At 50.3% G+C, this 16,397-nt stretch overlaps 1 protein-coding gene across 2 annotated transcripts in view; it reads right to left on the reverse strand.

Moving 5' to 3' along the window:
* Positions 1-11,524, reverse strand: part of LCP2 (lymphocyte cytosolic protein 2 (SH2 domain containing leukocyte protein of 76kDa)) — a 43,634-nt gene extending 32,110 nt beyond the window's left edge. For both annotated transcript variants that reach the window (XM_014534871.1, XM_005860361.2), the window contains exons 1-3: positions 11,239-11,524; positions 6,872-6,934; positions 2,366-2,412 (exon numbers count right to left, since the gene is read on the reverse strand). In XM_014534871.1, coding sequence (XP_014390357.1) covers positions 2,366-2,412; positions 6,872-6,934; positions 11,239-11,316 — 188 coding nt within the window. In that variant the 5' untranslated portion in view covers positions 11,317-11,524. The remainder of the gene's footprint in view (positions 1-2,365; positions 2,413-6,871; positions 6,935-11,238) is intronic.
* Positions 11,525-16,397: the final 4,873 nt, after the last annotated feature.

Below are 16,397 nucleotides of genomic sequence, written 5' to 3' on the forward strand. Positions count from 1 at the left end.
TCCGCATTCAGTGAACTCCCGCCTTCTGGACCCTCAGCCCTGTCCCCTCAACTCAAGGAGTTCAGCAGATTCCACCTGTCCCCTGCCAATGGCCTGGAGACTCCCTCAAAGCAGGGAGCAATCATGGAGGCCACCACCACCACCACATTCGCTTTCCATCTCTCATTGTCTGATGTCCCATGTTTTAAAAACTGCTGTTTTGTGTATTTTGTCTAGTTTTTTGGTTATTTCAGGTGGGAGTGTAAATCTGGTCTCATTACTTCTTGTTGTTCAGAAAGCGAAAGTTTCCATTCCTCCGCTAGAAATGACTAGAGCACCTTAGGGAGTGGTGGGGACCTCAATGAACTGGGGAGCACACCCCCTATCTAAACAGGGCAGTAGACACTCAGATCCAGCTGACCGCTCCCACATTGTAACATGAGCCCAGGCTTACCGAAGCTTCTGTCTGTTTCTAAAGAAGCCAGATTTTATGAAACATACTTTGACTTAAAACACCATGTAGATCAAACCTACCTTGCCTGCAGGCTGGCTCTGGCTGGCCAGCCACCAATTCTGACCCCTGTGTGTTAAATTCTCTTCTTTATATCGAACTGTGATATTTTTTCTATAGCATTATATTTCCATAAGCATAGAAGTATCCTGTCTGCACCCTCCAATACAGTAGTCACCGGATCCATGTGGCTATCAGCCACGAAAATGTGGCTAGTATCTGAGGAACTGAATTTTCCATTTCATTTACATTTATAGAGCTATGTGTAGTTAGAGGAAACCCTGAGGAAGAATCAGCATCCTTCAACAACACTTGCCTGTGGAGATAGGTAGCACCGAAAGCAAATCCTTATCCCTTTTTTCCTTCACCCTTTCCGATGAGGGAAACCTGAGGGTCCTGTTTCCTTTAATTGACCTTCTCCAGCAGTCGTACTTACTAGAGACCTCCCGGCCTCCCACTCCATTGCCCTACTTCCCTTTTATTAGTATGAGCTCTGGGACCCTTGGAGCAAGAGAAAGGACCTCGGAGAGTGTCCAGAGGACCCGTCTCAAACTTGTGTCCCCCAGACTAAATCTAGCTCATAGATATGTTTATTTAGACTTTCACAGTATTTAACAATATCTGAGCCAACATTTAAAGATGAGATAAATCAAATAAAACCAATCTGTCTAGCTACATTTGGTAAATTCAGAGATTGAGCATTCTTGGGTCCACATTGACTGGAGCTGAGTAGCTGCTGCTCTGTGTGGGTGGAGAATATAATTCTGATTTGCCACAATCTCCACCACTCCCTACTATTCACCACCAATGAGGCTCTGTGTTGATTACCTCAGTTGTCATCATAATTGTGCTATTATTTTTCTTATAGAGAAGAAATATGTCTCCATACCCATGTCTTATTCATAGATGGTAAAATGATCCCGGCTGGCATGGCTCAGTGGTTGAACATAGACTTATGAACAAGGAGGTCAAGGTTGGATCCCTGGTCAGGGCACATGGCTGGATTTTGGGCTCGATCCCCAATGGGGGGCATATAGGAGGCAGCTAGCTGATCAATGATTCTCTCTCATCATGGATATGTCTCTCTCTCCCTTCCTCTCTGAAATCAATTTTTTTTTAAACACACAAAAAAATAAAAAACAAAACAAAAAAACACAAAGGTGGTAAAAAAAAATCAGTAGGGCTTTGCATTTTTCAACCTGGTCATTTTACACATTTATATCAGCTGCCTGGCTCCTGGAAGCACCAGAGGATGTGGGACCTTTACTAGAGGGATAGAACACACACACAGTGCGCTAGGCACGCTGGACTTCTCATTTCAGCACCCATGTCAGACTTCAGCACCCATGTCAGACTTCAGTAATGGATCATGTCGCCCTTCCCCGGGGATTCTTCTCAACACAGTGCCCTTCCCTGCCACCGTTCCCAAGCAGTCAGCTCGGACAGACAAAATGATGTTCTTCGCCATTCCTCACGCTGAGCTCATTCTCTCCTTTTACTGAGCTCAAAACCAAGGTCCAGAAAACTTGAGCAATCACGGAGTCTGTGATGACGCCACAGTGAAACCTCGGATCACTTGATTGGAAGTATTTCCACAGGCCCAAGCCACCCGTTGGGAAGAGAGGAAATGAAGACATGGCGCAGGGTGGGCTTGTCTTTGGCAAGAGCAGACAGCGTGCCAGCTGGGCTGCGCCTGCTACTTCCTTTTCCCAACGCGTCGCGTAACTTCTCCTCCCCACACCCTGGCCTTGCCTTCACTCTCTTTCCTGTTTCAAACCAACAGTGAGAGATCACTGACTCAGCTCCCCCTGAATTACTCCCCATTCCAACCTCTGTTCCCCAAACCACCCCAAAGAATCAGCGGGGAATACTTACGGCACCCGGAGCTTAGGGAACTTCTGAATGTCATTTTCTGTCAGGTTCTGAAATGAAGACACAGGCAGGTTACAACCCACAGGCAGGGCCCTGGGCCAGGCGAGTAGAGTCAGGTGTGAGACAGTAGGGAGTGGTGGGGACTGCAGCACACTGAAGAGTACACCCCCACCCACTCAGAGTGGGCAGCTTCTAGATGTTGCATAAAAGCCTGTGGGCCTGGTGTTGCTGGATCTACCTTTTTCAAAGGGAACACCATTTCCTGAGTTCTCTTGACAAATAATCTTGATTTAAACAAGCACGATGAAAGCTGAGTTGTGGACCAGACAGAATTTGTTTGGTGGGCCGAATCTGTCATGTTACGACCTCTTCCTGTCTGAGGCCCTTACCCCAGACTTCAGGGCCCCTCAATCTCTGTATGAGCTGAGCAGAAGGAATCTGGGTCTCATGCCACCACTGCACCCCAAAAGCCTCTTTCACCAGGCTTATTGATAGAATTCTCTAGATGTGGGGATGCAACAGAGGCTTTCCTGAGGGAACTGAGACAGGAAAGAAGGAAGAAAGAATATTTGTGATGAACTGGACCTCTGCCTTATAGCACCTTGATTAACCTTCACATCCACTCTGTATTGTAGGAACCCCATTTTATAGATGAGGAACTGAGGCTTAGGGGGTTAAGGGAATTTCAGCTTGTAGGTGATGGAGCATCTGAATTAATGTTCTTCCTATCAGCTTCCCTCCTCCCATGTCCGAGCCCTTTGAGGGTCCGGGGCACCTATGTTGGAGGGGAGGAGGGTGAGAGAAGGTGGCTGGAAGGGCGGAGGAGAGGCAGGGGTGCAATATTGGGAAGAGAAAAGAAGAGGGTGGGCACACTTTCTGTAGAACCAACGCTGAGCCAAAGGGGTCCCACTGGCGTTCCAACTGAGGCCAGAGCCTGGGCGGGAGCTCTGGAGTCAGGCAGGCCCCTCATCAGACCCTGCAGCAGGGTTGGGACAGGCATCTGCCAAGATTCTTGAGAAAAATCAGGCTTTCCATTTAACTTAACTTCTCTTCTTCATCTTCATCTTCGTCTTCATCTTCAATATCACTGAGCAGTGGTGTCTCCTCTGCCAAACCCCACCCCTCCCAGGGATGTACTAGGACTCGTGTCCAGAGTGCGGTATGATGAGGGAGGGCCTCCTGGGGGCTGAGTTCCAGGCGGCTGCCAGCACCTTCAGGTTGGCTAAGCCGGGGTCATATGCTGAGGGGACTCCGGGAAGAGAGTGAAGGAGGAGGTGGAGGTGAGCGTGGCTGGAGACAGAGCAGCAGATGTTAGGGAAGAGCAAGCCCTTCAGAACAGGGCCAGGAACTGGAAGGAAAGATGAGAGGTGTTTACTGGGCAGTTTTGCTACGTGATGTGATCCCTTCCCCCACCTCCTTCAAACACCTTCGGCGAACTCCGGGCTACTTGTACGATGACTCAGAGGTAGACTTGTGGCTTTGCGGGAATATGACTCTATGCTGAGTGTATCCTCCAGAGGGGCACAGGAGCGAGGAAAGCTGCAGATTGGCCCCACGTGGAGGGACGACGTGGCCCGAGCGACACTGATGCTTATCTGCCCCATGTCCATTCTCTCTTCCTCACTGACAGGACCTGCATTTCGTTCAGGGCAACAAACGTGTCCTGTTCAAAATACGCAATACCCTACCAGTGGTTCTCAACCTTCTGGCCCTTTAAATACAGTTCCTCCTGTTGTGACCCAACCATAAAATTATTTTCGTTGCTACTTCATAACTGTAATGTTGCTACTGTTCTGAATTGAAATGTAAATATCTGATATGCAGGATGGTCTTAGGCGACCCCTGTGAAAGGGTTATTCGACCGCCAAAGGGGTCGCGACCCACAGGTTGAGAACCGCTTCCCTAGACTCTCTTGCAAATGGCTGAGGTCACATATGGCCGGAGAGATAATTGAGGCCTACTGAGAAGAGAAAGAAGGAAGAAATAATATTTGTGATGAACTTGACCCACTGGGTGGAGCTTCTAGAAGTTACTGCTTTCCTGAAAAAAGGAGGATGCATTCCCCATGCACTTTTGCATCTTTTACTCTTTGCCCCCCGCCCCCCCCCCCCTGCTTTTTCCTGCCTGGAATGCAGATGTGATGCCTGGAGACAGAGTAGCCATCTTGCAGCCATTAGGACAGAAGCCATAGGCTTTTCCCATAAGCTGGATGGGGCCTGGGTTCTCAATGACTTCCTTCGGCAGCTCACCAGCCACGGGTGCCCACCTCTGAACTTCTTACCACTTGAGAAAGATAAACCCCGATGTGTCTGAGCCACTGTGATTGTGTTCCTGTTACGTGCAGCCACACACCTCCCTAAGCACACGTCTTCCTTTTCTTCAACCTTCTGGAAGGAGAAGGTGGATGTGAGCGTGGCTGGAGACAGAGCAGCAAATGTTAGGGAAGAGGGAGCCCTTCAGAACAGGGCCAGGAACTGGGAGGAAAGACAGGGTCTCACCCTTCTCACAAGGAAACAAGATGGTAGCAAAACAGATCTGAGAAACCTGGTAGCTCCTATGCTGAAGAAGAATAAAGGAACAAAGGGAGGAAGGAAGGGAGGAAGGAAGGAAGGAAGGAAGGAAGGAAGGAAGGAAGGAAGGAAGGAAGGAAGGAAGGAACCTTTCACTCTGCCTTCAATGGAGAATGGTCCTGGATACTATAAAGCTGGAAGGAGTGATAGACAAGAGATAGAGCTCAGATCAGAGCCCAAGTTGTATCCAGAGCGCCTGGGGTGGAGGGTGGATTTCAACAGAAGCTGCCTTTCCGTACTCCGGCTGCCAGGGCAGGCACCGGGTTCTGCTTCCTGCTCTCCGGGCTCCGAGCACCCTCCTTCCCCTTCCCTATTTATAGAATGAGCAGAATATGCAGCGGGTCTGCAGGTCCCAGATATTGGAGCAGAGGTGACAGTGACTCAGATACCATTTCTCAACTCAGGAAACAACCAGGTCCTAACAGGCCTGAAACTCCCCTGGGGAGTGTTTGGAGACCCACAGGCTGGGAGGGACCACCACCCAGTCCAACATGCTGGTTAACAGAGGAGGGAGCTGGGGACGCTCAGCGGGCAAGTGTTTATTCAAGGTGAGCTAGGGCATCAGGACTGTCCTCACAGATGTCTCACCCCTTTCCCACTCAGCCCCAGTAGGTCTCTGTTCTCAGTGCTAAAGGCGCCAGATGGGAACATTTGGGTTTAGCAGTAATTTGCAAGAACAACAATAACAACAAAACTCCAGGAGTTCTACTGGGGAAAAGCTCAGTATAGAGAAATAGCATTGTTAAAAACTCATGCAGTATTAGGCTGCATTAAAATGTGTACTTGAGTCCAATTGCTAAGTGTGTGCATTTGCACAAATCCCATCACACCCCTGTGCATGATTCCTCAATTGCAAACGAGGTGGTGGGAGCCTGCCTGAAGATCCCTTTCTGCGCTAAAACTAGCCTCTGGAAGACAGAAGTCACATCTTAACCATCCCTTATTCCCAGCACATGGAATGGCTGGTGTGTAAAAAGAACTCAGGGAAATGCTTGTCGGATGAATGGATGGGTCAATGAATGAAATGATGTACGTGGGTCAGTGAATAAACATGTCCTACATGACACACGAAAGCAAAACTCAGACCCATAGGGACAGAGGTCTGGTCTCAGCCTGAGACTTAGTGCTGCCCAGAAGTAGTCCAATGACTATAGGTAGTAGTGAAATCACCATCACTGAAAGGATTCAAGAAGATTGGGGATGCATTTATGTAGTCAGGGTCTCTCTTACCCATTGGCAAAGGTGTCGTTTCAGGGGAAATGCTCAGACCACATCGCCAACCAGCACCCAATGCCTCTGTCCCCACCATTAGATCTGCATCCCTTCCAGTCAAAGGCTTAGTCCTTAATATGCAGATACATCTTAGTCTCCACTTGAAGTGGTATGCAACATAGTGGAGTGGAGAGAGCCATAGCCCATGTGTTTAATGGGCACAAATCCGTGAACTTAGTAGCAAGAAATAGCGATGTCATTGGAATAATGAGGGTGCTCCCACTCTTTATTCCACTCCATGAGCCTGTACCCCAGCATGAGAGATGGGAAAAAAGAATCCTCCTGTTCTCCATCCCAGATGGTCTTTTCTTCCTTGGACTTGGATTTCTCAAAGTGTGGGTGGTATTTGAATAGATTTTCAAGGTGTGTGTATGTGTGTGTGTGTGTGGTTTTAACTATATTGGGTTTCTTCTTTATACTTTGACTGTGGAATGTACCTTGGTATCAGTGAAAGATGCGGGAGGTACCCTAAATAGGAGGATCCTGAGAAGTGGTGAGAGAGGGGTTCATACAAAACCTCTGAAGAAAGCAAAAGGTTGTGTGGGGATCCTGCAGACAGGCATTGATCCTGGGCATCCTCAAGGACAGGTAGACCAGTTGACCCTGCAGCCATTGGTTAAAGTGCAGAACAGCTCTGGTCTCCATGTGTCGGATCAGCAGCACTTACCAAAAACCGTGGCCCATCGATGTGATGCTTCTTCACGGCCTTTTCACAGTCCTTGTAGTTCAGCTGCAAAGAGGAGAGGAAGGTGCTGTCAGTGGCAGGTTCATGCCATTGGTTCCCCTCCCTTGCCTGGCCCAGAAGCTCAGCAATTTGTGGTACTTGTGGCTAGCCAGACTCCCCGCTCCCTCCCCTGTCTAACAGAGGGCCCGTCCCCACCTCAGCCCTGCTTTCACTAATCCCGTGGGACTCTGTGAAATGGAGAACTTGCCTCGGTCGAAAGCTTTGGGGCCAACCCCTAAGAAAGAGAGGCCTTCAAGGCTACTCTGCAAGTGGAGAGGATCAGGAAGAAGAAAATAGCACTCATTGTCTTGCCACCCAAAGACAAGCTCGGTGGACATGGCTGTGTGTGCCCTTCAACGCTTTCACTCTGAGCATACTTCTAAACATAATTGAGGTTATAATTTATATTCAATCTTGTGAGCCTGGCTTTTTCTCAAAATTACCCTCAGGCGATATAAGCACTGCCTCATGTTATTGCAAATTTATTTTAAACATTAGTTTCATTGATCTCTTGTTGCTGAACATTTAGATTGTTTGCCAAACTGCTGCTCCAATAATGATAAGAGCAACTGCTGGAAATTATCCAACGCTTGCTCTATGGCGGGCATTGTCCTTAGTATTTAAACCAATCTTAGTCATTTCATCCTGGCCTTCTCCAGATGGAGAGCCAAAGGCGCAGAGAGTCAAGTAACCTGTAGGAAGCTCCACGGGGAGTAGGTGACAGAGGCGACAGTCAGGCTTCAGATCAAGCTTTTACCGTCAGGAATGGTCCTGTATTTGTTAATAACATTATAACTTAGCCATAAGTAAAGTGAGCAAATTTAAGTGCAACTTAATACACATCCATATCATATCAGAGGACATCATGGCCATTCTTCTGCACCCATTTTCATTTTCTTCTACTTAACACACTGCAGGTGGGTCACGGGCATTCTCGTGTTTTCATATTACACAGTGTTTTACATAAATGTTAAAGGCGCGCCTTAACATTAAATACCCATTGCATTTTGAAGTTACATATTACATGTTCTTACAAGCTAATATCTTTTTAAAGTATGGTACTTTGTAAAACGTTTTTTGTACTCGTTCAATAGAAACTTATCTGGCCACTGGGTAAAGCTAGCAATAAAACTACTGGTGCGCAATGTGTTAAGAGAAACTGTTTAAGTTAGATTCTCAGAATAGAGTTATAGGATTAACAGGGATGATCATTTTGAGGGTCTCGGTTGCTTTCCTAAAGAGTCACATCAATCAACAATCCTATCACGTGTCTGTGTTACCTTGTCTTCAACAGCATATGAATTTGCTTTGGAAATATCTCTAATCTGATGTGTAGGGATGGAGTATTTAAGGTTAAATGTTTGTCCTTGAGAATCTTAGGTTCTCCTTACAAGTGTGTCACAGTTTGTGGCAGCCTTCTTTGGGCACAGATTTAAAATCATGACCTTTTCTTATGGCCGACAAGACTAAGAAGTAAACACACTTGTTGTAACCTCTTGGCTTGGAAGGGTAGGATGAATGTTAGAAAGCTCAGGAGAAGCTGATTTAGAGATCAGTGTGGAAAGCAAGCAGCATCCGAGGAGCCCTGAGCATCCCTCTTATCTACATGCTCTGAGCTGTAAGTGGTTCTTAGAAGAGTCAGCTGCCTTTAATTCATCATTTTCACTGTCATCGTTGTCAGATGAACCTCTGATTTTGCAAAATGCTGACCTCAACTCTAGATAGACAGACATCCTTGCAGACTGGGGCCTGCCTGGGAGTTTGATTCTGATCTAACAATATCTGGGCTTGGGGGCTAGAATCTATATTTTTAGCAAATACTTATATGGCTTTTATGAGCACCCAGTGTTAGTTGGCACTGGTCTAGAGTAGGTACCTGGTGCTGCAGATGGGACAACCGAGGCCCAGAGAGGCCTAAGTCTGGGGCCTAATATCACACAGTGAGCTGGGAACACAGCTGGGACTGGAACTCATGGCTCTGAGCCAGTGCCTTCTCTACTGCATGGCCCAAGTCAAAAGGAATTGGAGGGGTTAAAGAAGTACAAACCACGGCCTAAGTCCTCCTTGGGGGCTTGCATTCCAGACAGAGGATGAGCTACTTGTGTAGCTGAGACAATAAGACACAAGAACCTGCCAGTCTGCCTGGGCCTGGGCTCCCAGCTGAGGGCCAGCAACTAGAGCAGGAAAAATGGAAGCTTGATCATCAATTGCCCCCTCTCTGCTGAATGCCTCACATACGTTACCTCCTTTAATTCTCCCAACAATCCCACGAGGTTAGTTACTGTTAGTATCTCTATTATACTGATGAGGAAACTGAGGCACAGAGAGGTCAAATGATGAAGGCAAGGTCACCCAGCTAGCAAGTGGCACAATCAGGATTTAAACCGAGGTATGTCTGCCTCCAGAGCTGGCTGGGGAGGTGTCTCCAAGGGGGGACTGATATAACGGCTTCATTAGAAGTTGTGCTGGCCAATCAGGGTTTTAAATAGGAGATTTGATGGTTAAGATCCATCCCCATTTGGTATTTTCTCTCGGGGGGACTGAAGTGCTCAGGATCTGAAGGGTGTTTATCTGTGTCTCTGGGGGGACTTCCAGGTCACAGAGGCCCCGCAGTCTCCTCATTCCCCACTTCAGTCATTTTATCCTGGTGCTGTGGGCTTGACCCGGGGTGAGGGATTTCCAAGAAGAAAGCTCTCCCTCGCCCCAGCTCAGGCAGAGACCTCTCCCTGAATGAGCCCTGGCCTGGGGCCCATCTCCCTGTGCCAGGGGAACTTGACCATGGGTTCTTCTGTGGCTGGGCTGGGTTGTGCATTCTTCTTCTCACATTGGAGATGGAGTCTATCTGTGCCTCTAGGCCTGCCCCCTGGTTTCCCTCCCTAATTCGCAATCCTTCTCTCCTTTCTTGACGGAGCTAGCATGCTGCTTGATAAAAATCTTGGCAAATTTCACCGGGTGCCCTGTTTCATTTGGTCTACGTTTAAGAAAAAACACGTAGAAATAGCCTTCAGAAGTCAGTTTTCCCAACCATCTTTGCAACCACGATGCTGAGACCTAAGTTGAGATGACCTTTTAGAGGGAAAAAGAACAGGAAGGAGATGCACAAAAAGCAGCAACAGCAGGGTTCGTGGGCCATGTCCCCATCATGCCACACCTGGTTCAACATGTTCAGACTTTTCTTCCTGAGGTCGGGGAAGAGCAGTGTGACAGTAAACACCTCGGGGCCACACAGACCCCAGGGTTGGCTGTGTGACCTCGGGAGCTACCCCAGGAAAAGCAGAGCGTGGGCTTAGATGATCTCTCAGGCCTCGGCTTTAAAATCTCATCTGTATGACGGTCTGGAGTCTCAACCGAATCTGAGGCCAGTCTTCTCAGGGGCAGGTGCAAAAAGGTCAAATGTCCCTCACGAGACACCGTATCCCTTGGACAGGGAGAGAAGATCCCTGAGTCACGTGGCTTGGGATCTGCCCAAGCCGCTAAGCGACCTGTGGTCCCACCAGCAGATGACGAAGCGTGGGGATCTTGAGCATCTCCAATGCTCGAAAGCAGGACAACAGCCTTCTGGTCTCAGCTCTGCCATAGCTCACTTCTGACCCTCCTGGCTGAGCCTCTTCCTCTGCAGGAGCCTCAGTTTCCCCAGCTGTAACCTGGGCTCATACCAGTTTTCTGACCTGCCTGACAAGACCCTCATAAAGCTCCAAGGAGATGCTGCCTCACGTAAGGGCGCGAGGAGCCCTCCGTCAGGGTGATGAACAAGGACTGCTGCCTCGGGCACGGCTCATCGCGGCCTTCCCCTCCCCCGCCCAGGACACCACTTCTCCCTTTCTAATAAGGAGCCTTGATCTCACTAGGGGTTAGAGCAGTTCTGCATCTCAGAGCTTGGACTTTGAAACCAGACGGGCGACAGACCGGAATCCTGTCTCTGTCACATGTGGTCCCTGGGGCTTTGGGCCACTTAACCTCCCTGCATTGATTTTGCAGCTGAGCCAGGGGACAGACCCTGTTAAATAGTCCTGGAGAGTGTGAGATGGGACAGTGCCTGGAGAGCACAAGCTCAAGCCCTCGCACACAGTAGGTACACATTCATTGGAGGACTTCCCTTCTCCCCAGATCTTACTGTGGGAACACTCGGTGGGGTAGGCATATCTAATGGTACTTGCCCAACTGGTGAGGTGGCTGTGAGGCTGGACGTTCGCTGCTATCTTTCATGCCTTTTGCGTTCTGCCTGGACTCCACCTTCAAGCCTCTGTCCAGCCGCCCCCCCACTCCCTGAGGGCACTGCCAGCCCCCCACCACCAAAGAGCAAGGCTCACCTTCCTGAAGTAGTCTGCGAGGCTGTCAGGGTCCCAGGCCAGGACCTCAGAGCGGAAGGGCACATTTCTCAAGGCCATGGCTGCTCTCCGGGGAGGACGCTCACAAGCTGAGCATGGGTGCGGCACCCATGGACAGAGAACCCCAATCCAGAGCGTGGGGGTGTCCTTGGTTCTTCCCACACCCGGTTACCCTCTGGAGCAGCCTTGTTGGAGCCAACGTCTTTTCTGCCGTAGCCAGATCCCAGAAAGCAACGCTTCCTCTGCGAACAAATATGGTCTCTTCTCAGAAAACGACTCAGCAAGTTTCCTTTACCACTTCCTCTGCTGGGCCCTAAATAAGTAAACAAGGAAGCCAGCTCCCCGCTGGAGAGGCCGAGCGAGCCACGGGTGGTAATTCCCCAAGGCCAGCCACCCAGCCCAGTGGGAGTGGCATGAAGGGGACTTGGACCCCAGCGTGAGTTCAAGTACGTTTCTGTTAAAACTCCTGGCACCCATAAGCCTACACCACATTCCTGCTTGCCTGGGTCTTTGCAGTTGAAAATCTATTTTGACAGTTGACCTAAAATATAGACAATCTCCCACATCAGTGAACTGCCGGGGGAAGCAGCAGGGCCTTTTCATGTTTTCCAACCACCCCTCGGTCTCTCTAGCAGGGGTGAGGAACGTCTGGCCCATGGGCCGTATAAGGCCGGAGAAATCATTTGGTCTGACCCCGCCAAGGCATTCGGGTGAGTTAATTAAATGTTTGACCAAATATAGCAGGCTAGTTTTTAAGTTGATAATTTGGTATGGCCCATGAATGATGGTATCAATATTCAAATGGCCGTTGGCAGAAAAAAAGGTTGCCCACTCCTGCAAGGATAAAGTCGAGATTTCTTCAGCTGCCCCCTTAGAGTTACTGCCAGAGGGTTCTCTGTGAGTGAGTGGGTGAGCCAGGGCCCAGCGCTGAAAGAGGGGCTACACGGGGCAGACTACGCTTGATTTCTCATATGATGGTTTCCATGCCGTGCAACGTGGGTAGGACTTAACACGTTGAGGACCAGTAGCTTTATTGCTAGCTTTACCCAGTGGCCAGGTAAGTTTCTATTGAACGAGTACAAAAAACGTTTTACATCAATGTTAAAGGCACGCTTTAAAATTAGATACCCGTTGCATTTTGAAGTTATTTATTATATGTTCTTACAAGCTAATATCTTTTTAAAGTATTATACTTTGTAAAACACTGTAATATGAAGTGCAAATTCTCATGATCCATCTGCAATGTGTTAAGATCTAGGAATCTCAGTTCCCATGTTTGTAAAACAGGAAAACAGAGGCATTGCTTCACGAGCACATGAAACTTAGATGCATTTAACTAGACTCACTTAAAGGGAAAAAATTAAAAGAAAAAAATGATACTGATGCTGCCATATATTCTATTCACTATTTCTTCCTCTGTATATTCCATCCAAAGGACACATTCCCTGGAGTGGCCTCGAGACAGGGAGGGGAATCTGCTGCTTCTGTGGATGTTATCAGACTGTGCATTTCTCACAGTCTGAGAGCTATGTTGTTAAATGTATTTATGCTACATCGTAGTCTCTAAACACAAGTTTATGGCTTCATCTCCTCTCTGTGCGTGCACACACACACACACACACACACACACACACACACGGCCATCAGCTCCGATGCTGAGGAGAGAACCAGCTCTGTTGCACTTCCCAAGTGATGCTGCATTGTCCCCGAGGTGGTGCCTTCCCCCAGCTTTTCCAGGGGTAGCTGTGGTCATGCACCGTTTCCATCTCATGCAGAATCTAAGGCCCCACCGGCACTGTGACGCACCAGCCTCCCAGGTCACGTGAGCTTCGGTGTCATCTGCATTTCCTCCCAGGCCCGGCACCTTAATGGATGTGGCCCACGCATCCTCGCCTCACAGGGAGCTGGGGCATCCATCGAGGCAGCCCAAGCCAAGCGCTCCTCACAGGGCCTGGACCTGAGAGCGCTCAGTCACTGGCCGTGCTCTGCAAAAGCCACAGTGGGAGAGGTTGCCTCACTTTTCAAATCACCGGAAGAGCAGCCATTTGAAAAGAGGGAGAGAGAGAGAGAGATCACTTCCAAGTAGAGTGATCAAAGAAGATGCTGTGGAATGAGCTGCGACTTACGCAGGGCCTTGGAAGGTGGAATAGAGGGAGGGCATTTTGTGTGTGTGTGTACTTCATGAGCAAATAAAACACTCTGTACCTGGGGAAAGGAACATTCAAGATCATCCTTAAAAGTAGAAGCAATATTTTTAACTAGAGGCCCGGCGCACGAAATTCGTGCGTGGGTACGGTCCCAGGCCTGGCCTGCGATCAGGACCATCTTCCCAGGCTGCCCACAGCCAGCCCTGCCCCCGGCCATTGCCCACCCCCAGTACCCCATTCGCCATCGGGTGATCAGAGCCTGATGCTGGGGGAAGGGACCAAGAGGTGGTCAGCGCGCCTCATAGTGACTGGTCGAGCGGTCGTTCTGGTCGTTCCGCCTTTAAGGTCAATTTGCATCTTACCCTTTTATTATATAAGATGATGTTCACCCCCCAGTCAGGAGAATAAAAATCTGCAAACGTTAGAAATAAGATACAGCTAAATATTAGGCTTTGGGGGAAGAATTATCCACTAAATGTGGCCAAGATGGACAATCCATGGAGCCCCTGCAGAGGAGGGACACAGCAGTCAGGAAAGCTGATGACAGTGGTGATGACACTGAGAATCACCAGGAGTCCCTCCTAGGTGCTGGGAGGGCTGAGGGCTTTGCATTAATTCTCTTATCGAATTGTTGGCGCAATTATGCCTCCTTTGCAGAAGGGAAAACCAAGGCCCCGACAGGTAAAGCTACTTGCCACTGACCCCTCTGAGTCCACCTTCCTTTACCTCGGTGCCACGTAGGCTCCGAAATGCTACGTAAACTATCCAAGCTCGGGGAGGAATCCAAACCCAGCTCTGTCTCAGGAGCCTGCATGGCTTCCACTCTACCTGCCTGCCTCCATGGAGAGCAATGTAGGTTGTCAATAGTGACAAGCTGAGAGGATACAGCCCTTTCAATGAGGCAGGCCTCTGGTACCCTCCCTGTAGGGCCCCATGCCCACCTCTCAGAAGGGGCAGCTGGGCAGGGGGTTAGCAGGTGACACCAGGGGAAGCTGCTTGCTTCCGGTCTGGAGCCTCTCCTCTTCCCTCTCCTTGGGGATTTCCCAATGCTCACAAGTTTCACATCTCCTGTCTCTGGCCAGATGGTTCCAGAAGGCCCAGGGGCAGGGCCAGTTAGTCCTGGGTGGGGGGAGAGGGTCAGGAGGACCAGTGTGACCCTGTGCAGGCTGGCTCATTGGCCAAGCCTCAGGCTTCACAGCTGTAAAATGGACAGGGACAATCGCAGCCTCTGGGTACAGCCCATGGCAGACGGGATGCTGCAGCTGGAAGGCCGAGCCAACTCACATCCATCCTCTAAAGAGAACCAGTCTTGGCCTCAAACATGAAGCAGAGCAGAGCAGGGAGCAGCTGTGGCCTGGGGTGGGGTGGGGGACCCTCCCCTTTCCCTCTCTCTCCCAGCCAGCTAAAGAAGCCCCAAACTCATAAAGAAGCAAACTGATAGGTTAGCAGAGGCCTTCTTAGGCTTTGGAATCTGCACCTCAGGGTTAGGACAGGGTCAAATAGACCCTGAGCACAGTAACAGCAACATCATGCGAGCTCACAGGGACGGGGTGCACGGGACAGGCATCTTAAAAGTGCATCAGGGCCTGTGGACAAACACGCAATACTTGCAGGGAGTGATAAGTTGGAGATCTCAATATTAGGGACAAAAAGAGATGTAGGTGCAGCACACTGCAACCCAGAGGGGGTTCACCCCAATATCCTCCCCGCCCCACCCCACCCCGTCCAGACTTGAGGGTCTCTCTGGTTCCCGCTAACCCACAGCAGAATCCGTGTGTGTGTGTTGGCGGGGGGGGGGGGGGGGGGGATAAATGCCTTCTCCAGCTAATTTTAAGGTGAGAGAAAGAACAGGTCATTAACAGAGACCTGGGAGTCTCGGCCTGTGTGTGGGGCGGGGAAGGAAGCATCACTCAGGGACCCGGAGAGAATGGAAAGTAGGGACCTTGGAGGGGACCATGTGTTGACCTTCTGAGGAGAGGTGCCTACGGAGTTAGGAGGTAGGTGGGAGGATGGGCTACTTTGCATTCAGTTTGAAAGAGGGTGTTGGCTGGAGGACAGAGGAAAAGGCGGTGGCACGGGGTCCATGGAGGGGCCAACTTGGGGGACTGCAGAGAACGCGTCCCCATGGGCTCACCCCAGCCTCTCCTGCTGCTGTTGGAACTTTCTCTGGGCCTGTGCGGGTTTGCCTGCAGAGGGGACGAGGACGGTCACCTTCACAGAGAGGGACTGTTTTCCCCTCCATCCCCTGAGGCTGGCAATGGAAGCACCATCTACCTGGTGGAATCCTCTGGATGGCAAAGCTGCACCCACCGGGGAAGAAGGGGTCCCGGCTGCGCCCTAGCAGGGCAGCTCCACACACCAGCAGCCACACGCGAAGGCACAGCATTGGGTGCCGGCCTCAGAGCCATGTGCCCCGAGGGATGGGCCTGGCATGCGGCATCCCCGTCCTCACCGGCGCTCCTGGAGGCTGTGGGGTGGCAGGTGGGGGAGGGCCTCATGCCAGCCACACTGCCCTGTCTCCTGTCAGCCACCAAGACCCTCCTCCCTCCCAGACTGGACAGTCCTCCCCTCCCCTCCCCTCCCCCATCCTGGGATAAGCAGGACAGAGGATGAACCAGTTGCCACAGGCCAGACTTCGAGGAGCAATATTTTCCACTTCCTCAGAGTTAACAATTTCAATCTTTTCAAAAAACATATGTTTTTCATCCTCTCTCTCTCTCTTCTGATTGAGCTGAGGCACCTCCGAAGTTCAGGGTGGGTGGAGGAAGTGCTTATTTGGACTTCCTGCCAGCCTCCCTCTCTCGCCTGCCCTGTTTTTGACTCTGGCAGCAGATCCTCAGAGAGCTCTCTGCTCCCAGGGAAACCCCCCAGGCCCGAGAGGGTGGGTGGGGTGTGGGCAGGGGGCAGCAGAGGGGGAGGCAGACTTCTCAGCTCGATAGAAGAGGAAAAGGCTTGCCCCCTCCTCCTCCAGGCAAGCTGGAGAGGGCAGAGGGG

This window comes from Myotis brandtii, unplaced genomic scaffold (assembly GCF_000412655.1).
Source record: "Myotis brandtii unplaced genomic scaffold, ASM41265v1 scaffold1338, whole genome shotgun sequence".
Lineage (NCBI taxonomy): Eukaryota > Metazoa > Chordata > Mammalia > Chiroptera > Vespertilionidae > Myotis > Myotis brandtii.